The sequence below is a fragment of the Amborella trichopoda genome, chromosome 5 (genome assembly GCF_054954075.1).
Source record: "Amborella trichopoda isolate Santa Cruz 75 chromosome 5, AtrichopodaSantaCruz75HAP2 v2.0, whole genome shotgun sequence".
Taxonomy (NCBI): Eukaryota; Viridiplantae; Streptophyta; class Magnoliopsida; order Amborellales; family Amborellaceae; genus Amborella; species Amborella trichopoda.
Window position 1 is genome coordinate 10,354,227 of NC_142340.1, and position 18,071 is coordinate 10,372,297.

At 37.4% G+C, this 18,071-nt stretch overlaps 1 protein-coding gene across 12 annotated transcripts in view; it reads right to left on the reverse strand.

Annotated features, from left to right (window-relative positions):
• Positions 1-18,071, reverse strand: part of LOC18443662 (3'-5' exonuclease domain-containing protein / K homology domain-containing protein / KH domain-containing protein) — a 46,498-nt gene that overhangs the window by 14,875 nt on the left and 13,552 nt on the right. For all 12 annotated transcript variants that reach the window (XM_088867435.1, XM_011628555.3, XM_088867433.1 and 9 more), the window contains 2 exons: positions 17,932-17,978; positions 4,004-4,220 (listed from right to left, as the gene is read on the reverse strand). In XM_088867435.1, coding sequence (XP_088723561.1) covers positions 4,004-4,220; positions 17,932-17,978 — 264 coding nt within the window. The remainder of the gene's footprint in view (positions 1-4,003; positions 4,221-17,931; positions 17,979-18,071) is intronic.

Consider the following 18,071-nt stretch of genomic DNA (forward strand, 5'->3'; position numbering starts at 1 on the left):
AATGTATTTAATATGATTTAGGTCCCTATACTTCCTCTCTCTCATTTTTGCTGGTTTGAAGGCATCTTTTTCACCTTCACCACCCCCACAAGCATGAACCACAAAAATGTGACATCTATACTACCCAATACTATTTGAAACCACACTTCTCTCACTAATACTATGATATAACCATATTTAGTAAATTTGAGAACAACAAAGGAAAATTTTCTGGAATATGTTAGAATTAGAGCTATTTTTTGTCTTTTCTTTTTGTGTTTTACATTTGAGTTCTATTGACTGTGGGTAGCTCGCAACTTGATCCAACATGGCTTAATCCATATTAATGGTTAATATTTAACTGATCTAATTAAACATCTTTATTTAACTCCTCTTCCCACTGACAATGTGACAATCAAGCAAGTATTACTATATCTTTCAATCAAAAGTTTTCCATTAGTGGATAAAATGTACAAAGAAGCACATGGCAGCTTCATGGGAGATCCATGCATATTTATAGAGCAGCTACTAGGCCAGGCTTGGGCAACCTGGCCCAAGCCCACTCGGATGGGCAAGGCCCGAGCCTGGCCTAAATATAAAAGTTACAGCCCGTCCAGACAGGTGTAGAACGAATTGGGCCAAGCTTGGGCCATAATATATATATATATATATATGATATATTATAAAAATTATATAATATAAAATGGATCAATAAATATGTGTGCGTGTGTGCGAAATCTATACAATGAGACCATTTACTTTTGGTATAGGGAGATCACAATCAATACTGACCGTTAGACATAAAATTGGGTGGTTGGGAATTTGTCACTGACGAGGCACAAAGCGCAGAATAAAATTTCACTAATGTTGTGACACTTCAATCCGTCCAATTGCGCATCCAATGGGTAAGAATAATTGTGACCTCCGAAGTCAATGGTCTAATAGTATACAATCCGATATATATATGTGTGTCTGTGTGTGTGTGTATATATATATATATATATATATATATATATATATATATATATATATATATATATATATATATATATATATATATATATATATATATATATATATAAAATTAATTCAGACCTCCCGAGCCCCTGGCCCATAAGGCCTTAGTTTTTGGCCTAAAACTAGGACAGGTCCAATTGGCCGCCCTACTTATTTGAAATTAACAAGTAGCATTTTTGTCAGAGCTCTCAATCAGAATAAGCACCAATACATATTGGCAAGCTACCAAAGTTTGATGCCTACAAACCTACTTGAGGTTGGATATTGAAGCGACTATGCGCGCACTTCCATCATTCTTTATTGTTTTTTAAAGAATGTTCCATATACTCAGTCAAGTGAATTTAATTCTGCACATCTTACCATCATCGGAGAAAACAAAATTTGCACAGATGCAAACTAAGTCAATTGATATACAATGAATTACTTTGATTCGGGGGGGGGGGGAAGGATTCGACCTTAACAAAATGCCAATGTGGCTGTGACCCTCAAGGTCCTCTCCTAGTTAAGAATTACTACTTAGAACCTTATCTTTGTATTCAAGTTATCAGTATATTTGTTAACAATGAAAAAAATGCTCAGGGTATATTTCTTTGCCTTTTCTTTAATATAATATCATTTGACCAAAAGTTAGTTCCCCTCCTTTTCTCTCTTAGTTTCTTTTAGTTAAATGCCCTAAAAGCTAGTTTCCATTTTAACCCTTTAAGAAATTGAATAGCACCAAAAAACGCATTCTGTTTTTAAGAAAAACAAAAATGAAGGGTGAAGAAAATGTAAATTCTTCCCCCCAAATTGGATTGGGCAGTTCAATGTTATAACTGTGGATCAGCTGGCTAGCAATTAGACTGGCCAGTCCACTGGTTGATGACTGGTCCGAGGCCATCACCGGTTTTTTGTTTGGACAGGACCCAAAATCCTACGAGTTCCCGGTCTGAACCAGCCAATCTGCTCCGGTTCTTATAATATTGCATTTTGTTAACCGAAAACAACCCTTTTAAAGTGAATTGCTTGTTTGGTCCAGAATTCCATGTCAAACTTTGAAAGGCTCATGGGCTTTAAAGAACTTTAGCAAAACAGCTGCACCATATGTAAGACAAAAGTACTTGATACGTATGTTCTTTCAATTATAGTTCAACAGCAAAGCGCAGTACAGATTTGATTGCCAAGTCCATGATCAGAGATAGACACGACTGCATGGTGAACATACTGTGACTTTGCTATGTTGGATGCTCTTTCTGACAAGTGGAGGGGGTGCTTAAGTGTAATTGTACTTTATTTTTGCCACCATACATACTGAACAAATGTATTTTTAGAGGTAATTTAGAAGAGCAGTTCTCCATCATTGAAGCGTAGCAATCCTCAATAAGAGGAAGGCACAAGGGCAAAGGACTTCTTGTGATGATAATACCGAATGGATTCTCTACAACATATAACCTGAATACGACTCAACAAGAATCAATCAGTTTGATGTAAAGGAGGCAAGCCTTACAACTAAAGACGGGAGTGACAGACAAGAGGGCTGATGTGTGCCAAATGGGGCGGGCTAGAATGTAGAGTGAGGGCAGTTCTGAAGTGGACACACTTGATATGTTGAAGAACCTGCTGCTGGTGTAGTGTAGGAGAGATGATATTAGATCAGAATGTGGAGCACTTTCATATTTTGCTTTTCTTTTTGTTCTTTGGAAGAGTGGATATGAAGCTCAGCCAATCTCATGCACATTGTGATGTGTGTGTAGACATGCACAAAGGTACACATGCATGGTCGCATGCATAATTGGTTTGATTTGGAGATAGACTAGACATAATGAAAAACAAGAATTATGATGAGAGAGCAAGGAAGTTTACTTCCCCACAGGCAATGGTGTCATTCAATTTCAATAACAAAGTTCAATTCAATCAGGTTAAAATTATTTATGGGGTTGGTGTTCTAAACTAAACTGGATTGTAAAAGTACCTTTAAAATTACTAACATGAAATAAAGCCTGCTATGTCATAAATGGAAAGTAATAAGTTAAGAGAATCAAGAGGATTAAGTGAAAGGAGCAAAATAGAAGTAGTGCCAAATGTTTACCCGATACATATCTTTCAATAAGAAATTAAACAACTAATCCTATCTGCCATATGACAAACTCATCCAGTTCAGACTAATCACGAAATCATATGCTCAAAGGTCTTCTAGTTAATGTTTCCCCCATATACATGATCTACGGTTTCAACAGAAGAGCTGCATATAACCCGGTACAGATAAATTTTATTTTACTCGTACACAAGGTACTCTTTGAATCATGTTCAAATTTTGCAGCACATTATCCCAAGAGATCTCCACCTAAAACCTATGGTAACCACTTTAGGTACAAGTTGAGCTTACATGGAATACCTGAGGACAGTTTCAGCACAAGGGATGCAATGCCAACTTTCATTACTATGTTAGGAGCACTCAAGGATTGTCAGTAATCATTACAGATTATCCTAAATTTGGAGCAAGCTCATTACAAACATGTATCCTAAGGCAATCAATGAACTCATAGCTTCCAGTAATTCAGAACTTACAAGACACAAACCAGGATGCATGCCAAAAACATGGTGTGGGAATTCTGGCTTAATATAACCTCCCCCGATAGGTTGAAGCAGATATTTCATTTAGTACCATCAACACATCCAACAAAAACCTTTCAAATACAAAGACTATTGTTTATAGATAAGTTAAATTTATCAAGGGACATAGCAACCATGAAATTAGAGTACTTTGAAGTAGCTCATAGATTAGAAATGTAATACATGAGAAGATGCAAAATTTAGCATTAACAAAACAGTATAGAATTTGAAAAGGCAACCATATCACAAACACACATACACACACATGCCCATCTCAAAGATCATTCAAGTAGAAACTTACTTATACTGTCTAAATCATATGATTAACACTTTATTTCATAGCATACATCTGTGAAAAAAACACAATGTGCCTGCCTACACTTAAATTTTTGTATTGATTTGAAATCATAACAACCTGGAATATGCGGGATGGGCGACCATTCAGCATACTCATTATCATTGTCGCAGAAACATCGACAATATAATGAACCCCGAACAGCAAGGCGCCACAGTGAATATTCATTTAATTTTTCCATAACTTTATGGTAGATGTAAAGCAGAAAGCGGACATCATCTGCTGCAGTGCGAATCATCAATTCCGATAATGGCCTTTTGCGCCAAAATGAGGGGTCCTGAAAATGTAGATTTAGAAGTGCAAACAATTAGTCACTTTATCAACTGTAGAGGAAAACTACCGTAGATCAGTATCATACTAGTTATCCAATTACAAGTACAAATAAAAGTAGAAAATGCAAAAAGCCCAGCATACATGCATTCATAGTATGAAGATGCAAGTGCTCAACAAGCATTAAATTAAGCGGTAAATGATAAATGCACCACCCGGCTGAAACTCCCGAAGATATGATAAATATATTTGAAACAGTTGGGAACGGCACACTATGCAGTGGATCTCATTATTTATAGCAAGCAGGAAATGCTTGCCAAAACTTTCCATGAATCCTGAATCAATTTGGGAAAATACTTTGATGATGATGTGATGAAGGAATGGAACTATATTAAAACTATAGTTGTGCTACTAGCTAGCTATAAACAAAGAAAATCATTTATTTGGTTGTTATCTTTGGTCTTTAAGGTTGGGATTAAGATCCCTAACAGCAGGAATTGAGATCCCTAATAGTGGGAATCGAAAACCCAAAATCTAAAAATCCAGATCCCTAAGAGATCTGTTCCAGGAGTAACAGAATTGAGATCCTAGAAGGGATCACCTACCAAAGTAGGCGATCCTGGTGCCTATGGTTTAGCAAGAGAGAAAGAGGCACAGAGAAGAAGAGATACAAGAGAGAGGTGAGAAGGAGATAGTTACATTGAGAAGAGAAAGAAGAAGAGCCCTAAACGCCCCTCTTGTCCCTTTTGTAATAACAAACTATAAAAATGTACAAAACTCCCTCTAACTATAAAAAGGAGAAATAAGATCTTAGGGACTTAAATACAAGACAACAACCACAGAATTTGATATTCACAATAGTTCTGCCATTTTCTTCCCTTATCCCTTTATTATATACTCAAAAAGAAACTAAAGAATGGATAAAAAGAAAACATATATAAATGAATTTTTGTTCAACGTTGCTAACTGTACATAAGAAACCATTGCATTTACAACTATCATTTCTTTTTTATCTGAGCTTGATATAAGCATATGTTTCCTGTATGAAAATATACCGTACAAGGATTTTCACCAACATTTCTTTCTCTTTTGACTGATATACACTAAAGGCTTCTTTTTTTTGATAGATATGGATTAAAGCATCTCTTTTCTCTTAGGAAAATATATAGAACATGATTTTGCATCACAATTATTTTCTTTTTTCCAACGATATGCTTTTAAGACATGTTTCCTAATAGAAGAACTAAGACGGCTGTGAATTACATTGACTGACCCTGAGGGATTAGGATTGTGTTCTCACCATACTAGAAACGCAATCCACCCAAGAGCTGGCTCTTGGAGCATGGGATCGTTGGGATCACCACCAAGTTGAGAGATCCCAGTAACTTTGGGCAGAAGTATGATGAATCTAATTACATATGAATCTTGTTTAGGAACCATAACCTCATTTGAGATTTCCTAATCTACATCTGACAGTCCTTTGTTAAATGCCCAAACTCAAATCAGGACTAGAACACAAACAAAGACAATGACTAGCAACTCTTTTTTAAGAAAATTACAAAGAATTAGAGATATAAAGCAAAAGGAAATATATAATGCAAACACATCAGTTATTATATTTCACATGATCAAAACTAGAATGTGAAATGAAATTATTTGTAAGTTGCATAATATAGACAAAAAATACGCATTCGCTTGATATGCCTTATAATACACAAACACACACACAAAAAAAAGTATAATTGTATGTCCATCCCATTGCACAAAGAAACATCTGACAAACACTAAAACGTATGTGATACATGTGCTCATGAGAGAAATGAATGATGAAATACCAAACACAAGATGTGTCATTCTTCCAGATTTTAGAACAAGGCAACATAGTCGGTTGGCTTTCAACATAATTATCAAGATATTTGCAAATTTAGACATTCATCTCACATTTTTGGACATGTGAAAATTTGATTATTACTTATTTTGCAATTAACTAATTATTTGACAGTGTGAAGCTATTTACAGCATACATAACTATATGAACTATCAAGAGATCAAACTTATGAGTTATACTATGAAGCTCGTACCTATTTACAATTGATGCTATTTTCAAAAGAGAACTATCGAGGGATTTAAACTTATGAGCCACACCATGAAGTTGTAGGGAGAGAGTGATTGAGCAATGACTACAATAAAAAATGAGTGCATCAGAAAATCAATTCGGTTTTATGCCAGGGCGGTCAACAATTGAGGAAGCATACGATAGGGTACCTAGAGAGTTAACGTAGTAGGTGTTGGAAAGAAAGAAGTTTCTAGAGGATATATTGACATGGTGAGGAATATGTACAAGGGAGCACTAACTAGAGTGAGGACAATAAATGAAGAGACGAGTGGGTTTTCAATGACAGTAGGCATCTTGATTTTAGTTATACATCTGGGGTCAGCATTGAGCTGATATCTCTTTATTTTAGTTATGGATAAGTTAACTAGGCATCTTGTTAACTTATCTACAGGATGCGGTACTATGGTGTATGCAGTTTGCAAATGACAGTTTTGACTGATGAGACTAGAGACAACACCAACACAAAGTTAGAAGTTTGGAGGAATACACTAGATTCTAAAGGTTTTAAAAATAGCCAAACTAAGACATAATATATATAATACAACTAAGACATAATATATATAATACAAGTTTAGTAATAATAGGAGTAGAAACGAGGAATTAGTTAGGATTAATGACCAAGAAGTACCTGAAAGAGATTATTTTTTATATCTTGATTCAATAATCCATGAGAAATGAGAGTTGAGGAAGATGTCGCACATAAAATTAGAGCTGGGTGAACGAAGCGGAGATGCGCTTCCGAAGTCTTATGTGATAATCTCAAAATAATACAACCGAAGGAGAAGTTCTATAGGACGATTGTAAGACCAGCCATACTTAATGGGACGGATGTTGAGCAGCAAAAAAACAACATATCCATAGAATGAATGTAGCAAAGACGAGGATGTTGAGAAAGACGAAGATGTTGAGAAGGATGAGTGACAAGACAAGAAAGGATTCAAAATGAATGCGTCTGAGGGAACTTAGGGGCAGCTCCAATAGGTGTTAAAATGAGGGAAAGTAGATTTAGGTAGTTAAGTAGATTTAGGTAGTTTAGGCATGTGCAGCGTCGACCTAGAACACTAATGATGAAGAGGGGCAATTTGGCTCAAGTAGAAGGCTCTAAAAGGGCAAGGAAAAGGCCCAAACGGATATGGATGGAAGTAGTGAGAAGAGATATAATAACTTATGGTTTGACTAGGGGTATGGCCGTTGATAGAGCGAAATAACGGAACAAAATTCATGTACGCGACCCCAAATAGTTAGGATAATGCTCGGATGATGATGATACAACTGATTGATTCCTTGAGTTTGAGAGCTTCACATATTAATACCTAATAATCATGGGGGAAGTTTTCATAGCTTATCGATTTATAAGATGACAAATACAGGTAGAATGGGGAATGTCTTGATCTGCTGCACGCTTTCAATTAATTGTGGCAACTCCTCCATGTTGAATGTGTTGTTCTCCTGACCTCATAGTTTCATATATATCATGGTGCTGCCCTAATATAGTTTGTTTTCGGATTGCTGCCCTACTATTCCAGCCAATGTGCTATCGATGTTTCCATCATGCTATATTGTATTTCGTCTATGATATACAATATCTTTGGTCGCAATGTTGGGCTCTGCTCATTGGGTTTTCATTATGATATATGAGAACCTTCTTGGACTTAGTATCGTTCCACTCATTAGATCAGGCATCAACATCTTAAAGGTGCTCAAAATCTTTGCTAATATGACGAGGCACACTCTCATTAATAGTGCTAATTTGATCGATGTTTTTCAGAGCACGCCCAAACAAGGGAACTCCATCTCTCATTTCGGATTTTAATTATCAAGAAATGCAACCTTCATAGAATTTTATTCTTCTTGAGATAAGATGGCCTTAGGAGCATTCTACATTTTTCATTTTATCAAAAATAACATGCCATGAGTAATGAATGCTTCCACCTTTGGAGGAGCTTCCTGTTTTTACTCTTTGTCTCCATGTACACAAGTAACTCTGCCTTGGCCGGTCCCATGCCAGCTATGCTTGTCCCAAGCACTAGTAATGGATGAGGATTGTGTTCGGTAGGTAACCAATATAAAACTTTAACATAAACGAGAGTGGAGGTCATAGATACATTCATAGGATTATAATATCTGAAGTGAAAGAAGCTTTGAGAAAGATGAACATATAGATGGCTTTAGGATCATACGGTATTCCGAAAGCATACAATAGGGTGTACCTAGAGACTTAATTTGGTGGGTGTTGAAAAAAAATGGAGTCTCCAGAAACTATAGTAACATGGTGAGAGATATGTACGAAGGACCACTAATTAGTATGAGGAAAACTAGTAGAGAAACAAGTGAGGTTTCAATGACGATAGGCCTACATCAAAGGTCAGCATTGAGCCTATATCTCTTTGTTTTGGTTATGGGCGAGTTAACTAGGCACCTAAACGATGAGGTACCTTGATGTTTGTTGTTCGCAGATGACATAGTATTGATTGATGGGACTAGAGGCAACATCAATGCAAAGTTAGAACTTTGTTGTGATGCTCTAGAATCTAAAGGTTTATGGCAGTGTTCCAAAAAGCGGACCGCTCAGAGCCTGGGTGGCCGCCTAGGCGGATTTGGGGGCCAAGGCACCCTAAAAAAGCGGTCGTCCCTGGGTGGCCGCCTAGGCGCCCAGGAAACCGCCAAGGCTGGGCGACCGTCCAGGGACTACGCCCCTCCCAAAGGTGGAAAACAGTTTTCAAAAGTCATTTTTTGTCCTTTTTTTCTTGTACTAAAGGGCCAAAAATGGGTGCTTTAGGTCCATTTGAAACCAAAAACGTATTGGAGCCCATTTTAGAGAGAGAAAGCCCCCCAAAAAACAGCTTTTTGGTGATTACTTTAGGATCGAAGGGTTTCTCAAAGTTATGAAAAATTGATCAAAACATCACCCATTGATATTAGATTTAATTTTTGATATTTTATAAATCTATTGGGTGGGTTTTTAGAAGATTTTGACTCCTTAGAAGCCTCTTTGAGGTGGAAGTTTGGAGATTGAGCAACAAACTCAAAGTAAGTGATTTTTTTTTATTGTTTGTATAAATTGCATTATTTTGAGATGTCTTCTTTGGGATCTAATAGGAGTGGTGATCCCAGTTGCAAATATGGGTACAACCAAAATCCTAATGATAAAATTGCATAAGATGCAAGTCTTGTGAGAAGGATACAAAAGAGGGCATAAACCGGTTCAAGAAACATCTTGCCGGTATCAGGGGGGATGTTGCCCCATGTAAAAAGACTCCTGATGATGTTAAAGAGGAAATAACCAATTTTTTTAATATGGTAAAAATGAAAAATGATGAGAGATTTGCCGCCATAGCAGATATTAGGTCTGGGGTTCGGGTCAATTATGATGATGATGATAGTGATGAGGATGGGATTGGGAAGGAATACAAGAGGTAGAATAATCCATTATTAGGGGAAAGGGAAAGGGAGTTGTAATTGCTTCTGGTTCTGGCTCTGGGAGTAAGAAGCCTCGGGTTAGAGGCCCTATGGATAGTTTTTTGCCTTGGCCTAACCCTGAGGTCGCAAGAAAGAAAACAAAAAAACAAACCACCATTTAAAATAGAATGAAGAATGAATAGAGAGATAAAGCTGCTTATTATCTTGCTACATGGTTTTATGAGGCAGGCATTCCTTTCAATACCACTAGCTTAAGCAGCTTCTATGCCGCGGTAGAGGCAATTGGCCAATTTGAGCCTGGGATGAAACCCTCAACCCCATATGAGCTTTCAAAACCTCTTTTGAAAAAGGCGGTCTTGGAGTGATAGGAAGAGAAGAAGTCAGATGAATTTGCTTGTGAATTATCCTTTAGGGACTCTTTTTTTAGGTCTATTGATGCCTCTGATCATATCCATGACGCCCATTACATATTCCAAGTTATAGAGAAGGGAATCAAAGAGGTTGGGGAGCATCTTGTTGTACAGGTTGTCACAGACAATGCTGCTCCTAGTGTTGCTGCAGCTAATTTGTTGCACATAGCTTATCCTAGAATCTTTTGGACACCATGTGCAGCACATTGTATAGACCTCATGCTTGAGGCCCTTGGTAGTTTAACCGAGATATCAGGTGCAGTGAAGAAGGCAAAGTCAGTAACAAATTTCATTTATGGCCACCATCTCAGCCTCAGCATGATGCGCAGATTTACAAAGAAGAAAGAAATTGTGAGGCCTGGGGTCACGAGATTTGCGACATGGTACTTATGCCTAGATAAAATATATTTGAGGAGAGTACAGTTGAGGTAGATGTTTACCTAGGATGACTGGAGAACATGCAAGTGGTCCAAAGATCAGGTTGGGAAGAAGGTGAGAGATATTATCCTTTCTAAAGCTTTTTGGCGAGGGGTGAAGGACGCTCTTAAGGTATTTTTTCCTCTTGTCAAAGTCCTTCGCATGGTTGATAGTGACAAGTCTTCTATAGTCTATATATATGAGGCTATGGAGAAATGAAAACGAGAGATAGCCTAAAATTTTGATAATCATGAGAACAGCTATAGGCCTGTTTTGGAGATTATTGATGAGAAGTGGGATAGGAAGCTACATAGGCCATTGCATGCAGCTGGTTATTATTTGAACCCAGCTTTTTTTTATGTTGACAAGGATATACACACAAATGACATAATTATGATTGGATTTAATAAGTGTGTAGATGTGCTAGTCTCTGATCTTAATATCCATGATATTATATGTGCTGACGAGCTGATAAATTACAAGTACTCATTAAAATCTTTTAGGAGTCCAATGGCGATGGGGCAAAAGACCAAAATTGATCCAAGTACCGTAGTAATAATATTCTTAAGTTCTTCAAGTTCAAGTAATCAAGTTTCATTTTTATAATTTTATTATTTATTTATGATTTTATTCTATATCTTTGCAGCCCATTGGTGGAGCCAACATGGGTGTAGTTCTCCAAATTTACAAAAATTGGCCATTCGAATCTTAAACCTAACCACTTCTTCATCCGGTTGTGAGCACAATTGGAGTACTTTTGAAGGGGTAAGGCCGCAAGGGTAATTCGTATAATTGTATTAATAATACATAAATTATATATTTTAATTAGTTTCATTTGATTTTGTTAGATTCATACAAAGAGAAGGAAAAGGCTTAAATCAAAGAGGCTCAATGACCTAGTCTATGTGAAGTATAATCGATTCTTGAAGGACAGTCTTGCTAAGAGAGATAAGAGAAACCCCATCAGATCAAAAAAAATAGAAAATGTTATGGAGTGGTTAGTTGATGATGATGAGGTCGAGGGGCATGAAGGATTGACATGGGACGTGGTCATGGATGCTTCAGGGACATCAGCTGACCATCCTAGAGCCACTAGATCTTCTACACAGAGAATGGGGGTGGAAGAGGAAGATGAGGAAGAAGAGGCAGATTCAAAAGAGACCGAGGAGGACGACCAATATGTCGAGGAGGGTGACGACTCAGATGAATATGATGCCAATGCAACTGACCCTAATTTTTCTGATGATGAATGATGAATGTTGAATAATTATTAAACTTTGAACTTTGATTGAACTATGAATGGTAGAATTTAAGTTTTAATTGGATATGGATTATGGACCGACTTATGGTTATGCTTATGGAGTGTGTGCTAATGTGTAGTATAATTTCAATTCTGATGTGCCCTAAATACCTAATTCTTATATTTTATACAATATATAACTATCGAATCCTTTTTGGATTCAACTGGGCCGCCCAGGTTCTTGACGCCCACCTAGGTGCTGGGCGACCTGGACCCGCCCTGCCTAGCGCTTTGAAACAATGGTTGATGGCCAATAAATACCAAAAATATATTATTGAGGAAGATGTCATGTATAGAATTAGAGCTGGATGAGCGAAGTGGAGATGTGCATTCAGCGTTTTATGTGATCACCGCATTACCAATGAAACTAAAGGGTAAGTTCTATAAGACAGTTGTAAGAACAACCATGTTTTATGGGACAGAATGTTAAGCGGACAAGAAACAACATAGCCAGAGGATGAATGTAGCTAAGATAAGCATGTTTAGATGGATTAATGGCAAGACAAGAAAGGATAGAATGTGGAATCAATACATTTGAGGGACTTTAGTTGTGGCATCAATAGACTATAAGATGAGGGAAAATAGACTTAGGTGGGCTAGCCATGTGCAGCATAGACCTAATACATCACCGGTTAGGAGGTACGATTTGGTTCAAGACGAACGCTCTAAATGGGCAAGGGGAAACCCCAAAAGGACAAGGATGGAAGTAGTAAGAAACGTTATAGTGACTTATGGTCTTATTGAAGTATGGCCCTTGACATAGTATAATGGAGATGATGATGATGATGATGATGATGCCTAGATTGACACAAGTATAACGTCCAAAAGATCGAAGAGTTGAATAATATGCACTTCAGATATAAACATATCATAAGGAGTTTGGTCATTCAAAAATATTCATGGGCTTCCACATTGTGACATAAGCAGCCATATAGAAAGATTCAGTCAATGAGTATTTTGGCTCTCCACCAACAAACATCAAGGAAGGGACAACCTCACCAATATGGCGATGTTTTCTATCCGCTACTCATTTTATGGTGGAGTATGCCAGCAAGAGATTTTAAGTAGTTCCTATAAACATGAGATAAAGCTCAACCCCTCCATCAGTTACAGAAAATCAATATCGGTTTATAAAAATGATTTCAACAAATCTTTTGAATTGTTAAAACATTTTGGATACTTGGGATGCTTCTTTCATAAAGTAGATCTAAGTGTATCATGAGAAATCAATAATATTTCGAGTAAGAAGACTCGACCGTGATCCCCTTACTTCGGAATAAACTAAATCAAGAGGTATGGATTCCTTTTCCTTCATTAGAAATGAGGGCTGCTGATTGTGACTAATACATCGTGAGGAACATGGTTCAGGGCAGCTTTAGGTGGGGGTTTGTTGTAAATGACGGTTTCATGTTGAAGTAGCAAGGGGTGCAGCTCTGAGAAGGTTGGAAATGGAGGTTTGCGGTAACGAAAGTAACGACCATCATGTCTTCTTTTCTCAAACCAGTGAGTACATAGTATACTTTGCCTGTGTCACTCACAAGGTCTTGAATTATGGTAAGCCGGTTGAAAGCCCTTGATTTCATCAAAATATATTACGATTGTCATTTTTTCTTGCTTGGATTGATGAATTGCAAACCTCAAATGCATCACACGTGCCTTAGACTCTTGCAAAAAAGAATTACGAAGAGCCTTCCATAAATTTGCCCAACTCGGTATTCCAATAACTTGTGCTAGAATTTCTTATGAGAGGGTTATCCAATGAATTGGTGGTTGTTAGCGATCCATGCTTCATAAGTGGGGTTTGTGGAAACTTTTCACTATCCTTCAACATTGTCAATCTCTTCTCTGTGACGGGATTAAGAAGAGATTTAAGAAGATCCATCTACAAACCCCATAAGTCATTGGCCACAGATGAAGGATTTGATAAGGCCCTTCCTATATTAAGGAATTTGATGAAGTCAACTTGTGGAGACCACATACAGGAGCATATTTTGGAAAGAAACAAATTGAGAGGAAGACATGATTGTGAGATGGAATATGAGGATTCAAGTAGTGTAGAAAGAAGAAGAGAGATGGCAAATAAATAAAGAAGCAAGGAATGGACAGATATGGAGGTAAAGGTCTGTGATAGGCCACTGAAATTAGGGTTTTTGAGTTAAAGGGATGAGAGAAACAAGTGCTTTTGAAAAATTGGGGTGTTGATAAGAGAAAGCCCTAAATGCCCAAATTTCAGCCTTTGCAAATTAGGACTTCACGAGAATTGAGGTTTTTTACTTCGAGATTTATGCTTCAAAATTTCAGTGGGTTTAGGTGGATTACAGGCTGTGAAAGTCCAGACGGTAGAGAGAGCATACTATTCATTATGGGCTGCAAAATTTATTGCATAGAAAGATGGAGCATCTCTCTCTCTCTCTCTCTCTCTCTCTCTCTCTCTCACACACACACACACACACACACATGCATGCATGCATGCATGCGTGCGTGTTGCATGAACTCTTCCACTTCACTTACTATAGGTCAATTTCTGATCCTTAGAAAGAAACTTTAGCATCAATTATTCCTCTGCCTATTGTTGCACTTTGATCCATACTAACAAAAGTATAGTGTGGATCATCATGAAAGATATCCATGTGATGTTTTGATTCCTCATAAAATTATTCACATGCCGAAGTACAATATCACAAGGCATGCATGTTTTAAAAGATCCAGGCATTGAAATTCCGATGTGGTATTAGAATGTTTATTATATACAATGAGGAAAAGAAATTTGCATTCTTAGAAATAAATTGGGAACTCACCACTTTAAACAGCACATTTTTAAAAGCCAAAGATTGTGAACAAAATCATGCTAGTTATGGAGTTACTTTATCCTTGTAGAAATAAAGAGTGTATTGCTGAACTTTATAGTTTAGACAATATATCCAAAAGCGAATGTGTAAGCAACAGATCCAACAATATACTGGATACCGCCCACATAAAACATAAATCCACATTGAGTGAAACCATGGGGCTTCAGTTCAACAGTAAAATAAACAGAACATCCAATTATTTACTAATGAATGGTGGTTACTCTCCAAACATAGTATTAAAAATCTATCCAAGTAAGCTCGTTGAAATAACATCCAAGAAAAGGGATATGAGGGAAAACCCAAGGCCCTAGTCCATAAAGGAAGCATGGCTATGGGGCGTAGCCCCATGGGTCAAAAAACCCTAAGTTGTGGGCCTCAGGCAAAAAAACTCACCTTTTCAATAGGAGGGGTTCCACAAAACAATGACCAAGGCCAGGGCTCTAGGCTAATTAGTAGTGGTAACTTAAGGGGCCATGACAGAGTCGTGACAGCAACATGGGTCGCACCTTAGGTTGTGCTGCTGTAGCCCATTCAGATGCGCCCTCTCTCTCTCTCTCTCTCTCTCTCTCTCTCTCTCTCTCTCTCAATTGATCATACATTACAAATTATGCCGAGGTATAAACGCAATGCGCATTCAAATATTAAGCAATCTTTTAGAGTATGTCTTGTTTTATTGCTTTACAAAGGGCAGCCATTATTCCTAGTGCAGACTATTCTCATCATGAAATATAAAGATCTTGTTCAACCGAAGTGCAGGAACCTCCTACCTAGGCCACTGGCCCCATTCCAGTACATATGTTTTGCATTTCAGAACCAGAAATCACACCAACAGCTCCTCATGTTAGGAACCATGGGTTCACAAAGGGGGATCTGGCTCCCCAACTAAAAGGAAAAGAAGAACATTCCCTGCCAGTCAAGGAGCACGTACCACTGATAAATAAGTTGAACCTACCTAACTATGCATCATTTTGCCTCAGCAACATCTGCTCAGACCATCTACAGCTGTATCATGTGGATTCAGCAACACCAATCCCAGGGTCCACACAGACTCAAACACGGCAAGGATTTACAGTTGCACAAAGCAAGAGCAATGTGATGTAAACAGTGAACAAAAAATATTCTATCCATACACATTTAGTTGAAAATACCCACTTTATCACAAATTTTGTAATAAAATAATAAACAATCTTGATTTATAGAATTTATTTGTTTAGAGAAAGAACTTATATAACCCAACCAAAAGAGTTATGTACATGCATGCATGCATAGGTGTACAGTTTACATACATACATCATACATACATACATACAATGCCATAGACAGTGTATGCTTGTTTCATACGCATTCCTAATCCTGAATGCTCAGTGATTTGGCTTCCATTCCTCACCTGCACCCGCACCGGCACCCTCTTCATGCAACATGGGGATCAACCAAAAGTGCTGTTAAGTGGTAGGCAGTGCTGTGAGATGTAGGGTCTGATGGGTCTTTCTGGAGAAGGATGTTGGCTCAAGAAATGGATGTACCACAATGAAAGGGCCAGGAGGAAGTAGTGAGAAGGTAAAGAAATGTGTGTAACCAAAGATGGGGTTATCTGTGGATGTGAGTTTGTATACGGGACAATGGTAGAGAGGAGGGGGCAACAATTGAAATGGAAGGCCCTTATGCCTCTAATCGAAGGCACTTCGGGGCATTAGACTCCTTTGTACTCCCTCCCTCACCAAACCACCCCCCCCCCTCCCCCACCCCCCGTCCCTCTTTCCATCACCAAATAGTGACAAAAAAAAAATGGAAAAAACAGAGTCGTTATTGCATTTGTAACAACAATTTCAGTAGTCACATTAAGAGTAACAGTATATACCCTAACTCTTCACTTCAAAGAGAACACTGACAACACTGTAGCTGAGGAAGAGAACTTTCCTCTCAGACTTTATGGTGCCTTTGCTGAGAATGGGTAAACCAACTTAGTGGGGCGGGGCAACTAATTTCCAAGGACGCAAATGAGGTCCCCAAATTGCACAAGTACAAAATCTGTGGTGGTGCAACATGTGTTGTTAAGCCACCACAGATTTCCTAAATATCTAAGACTCCTCTATATTTTGTGATTTCATTTCCTTAAGTGAAATTTCTCATCCAAAAAAGAAGTATGAAACTGATGTGCTATTTTATTACCATTATATGAGGTACAAGCATATTGGAGAAATTGTTTAATGGGGAATACATTACATTATTCACATCTAGCTGAAAGACACTATTTAAACTGAATCTCACAATCATTCAAGTGAAAGCCAAGACATTTTATTTTTCATCCATAAGATAAAATTCAATAAAAAGTAAAACTGAAAATTACTAGAAAAAAACAGTTAACAGAGAAACACGCATTGAACAAAATCCAAATTAAAATATTGGAATAGCTAAAATCGCTTTATGAGAAACTAAAAAATTCTCTCGCCTCCTTCCACATAGAGACATATAAAGCTTCAATTTGATAGTAATCCAAAACAAGTTCCGGCCCTCTCATCATGACATGGCCAATCCTTTAATAGCAGTGAAGATTTCTTCTGCATAGGATGCAATGCTTACTGATTTCAAACCAAAGAAAAATATCAAATGCCACCATAGAGAAAAATAGAGGACTTGGTACTAGGGAATAGTTCCTAAGAGACGAGTTTTTCATTTTTGATAGACACAGGTACTCATAGGTCATTCATCTTTAGAAGGAACCAGTCTTTAAGGCATGAGGTAAAGATGAAGGATCAAAAAGATACACTGTGGGAACATCTACCACCAAATCTTAAGGTTATAACACAGGAATTGCTTTATGGATTACAGGAATTTTGTAGGTCATTGGCATCTCTTCTAGGTTTAAAACGTTATTAAGGCTCTATATTCCATAGTTTTCAGTATCTCAAATGGTGAGAATACAAAGGAAACTGCAAGGAAGTTATGCAAATACTACTTAATATTCGGTAAGACCAAAAGCGATCAACACTAAAAACCTAGTTGTATAACACAAGTTGGTATATTGAACAAACATCTATATGTTTTAAACCCCAAGATTCATGAAATTATATTAGCAATGTTATAAGAAAGATGAAATCTCAGCATTAAGGCACTCATTTGGCAAGCAAGATTCTAAACTATCATAGCAATAAAGGTACAAAGCATAATCAGTTAAGTATTTTAGTTATTCATCTGGTTTTACCAACCTGCCTCAAAAGAATTCGCACTTCTTCCTTCTCAACATACGATATGCCTACATGCAACAGTAAACATCAAGAAAATAAAGACTATGAGAGACCAAACATACATCAAAATAAAAAAGCGACAAAGCTCAAACAATATGCCT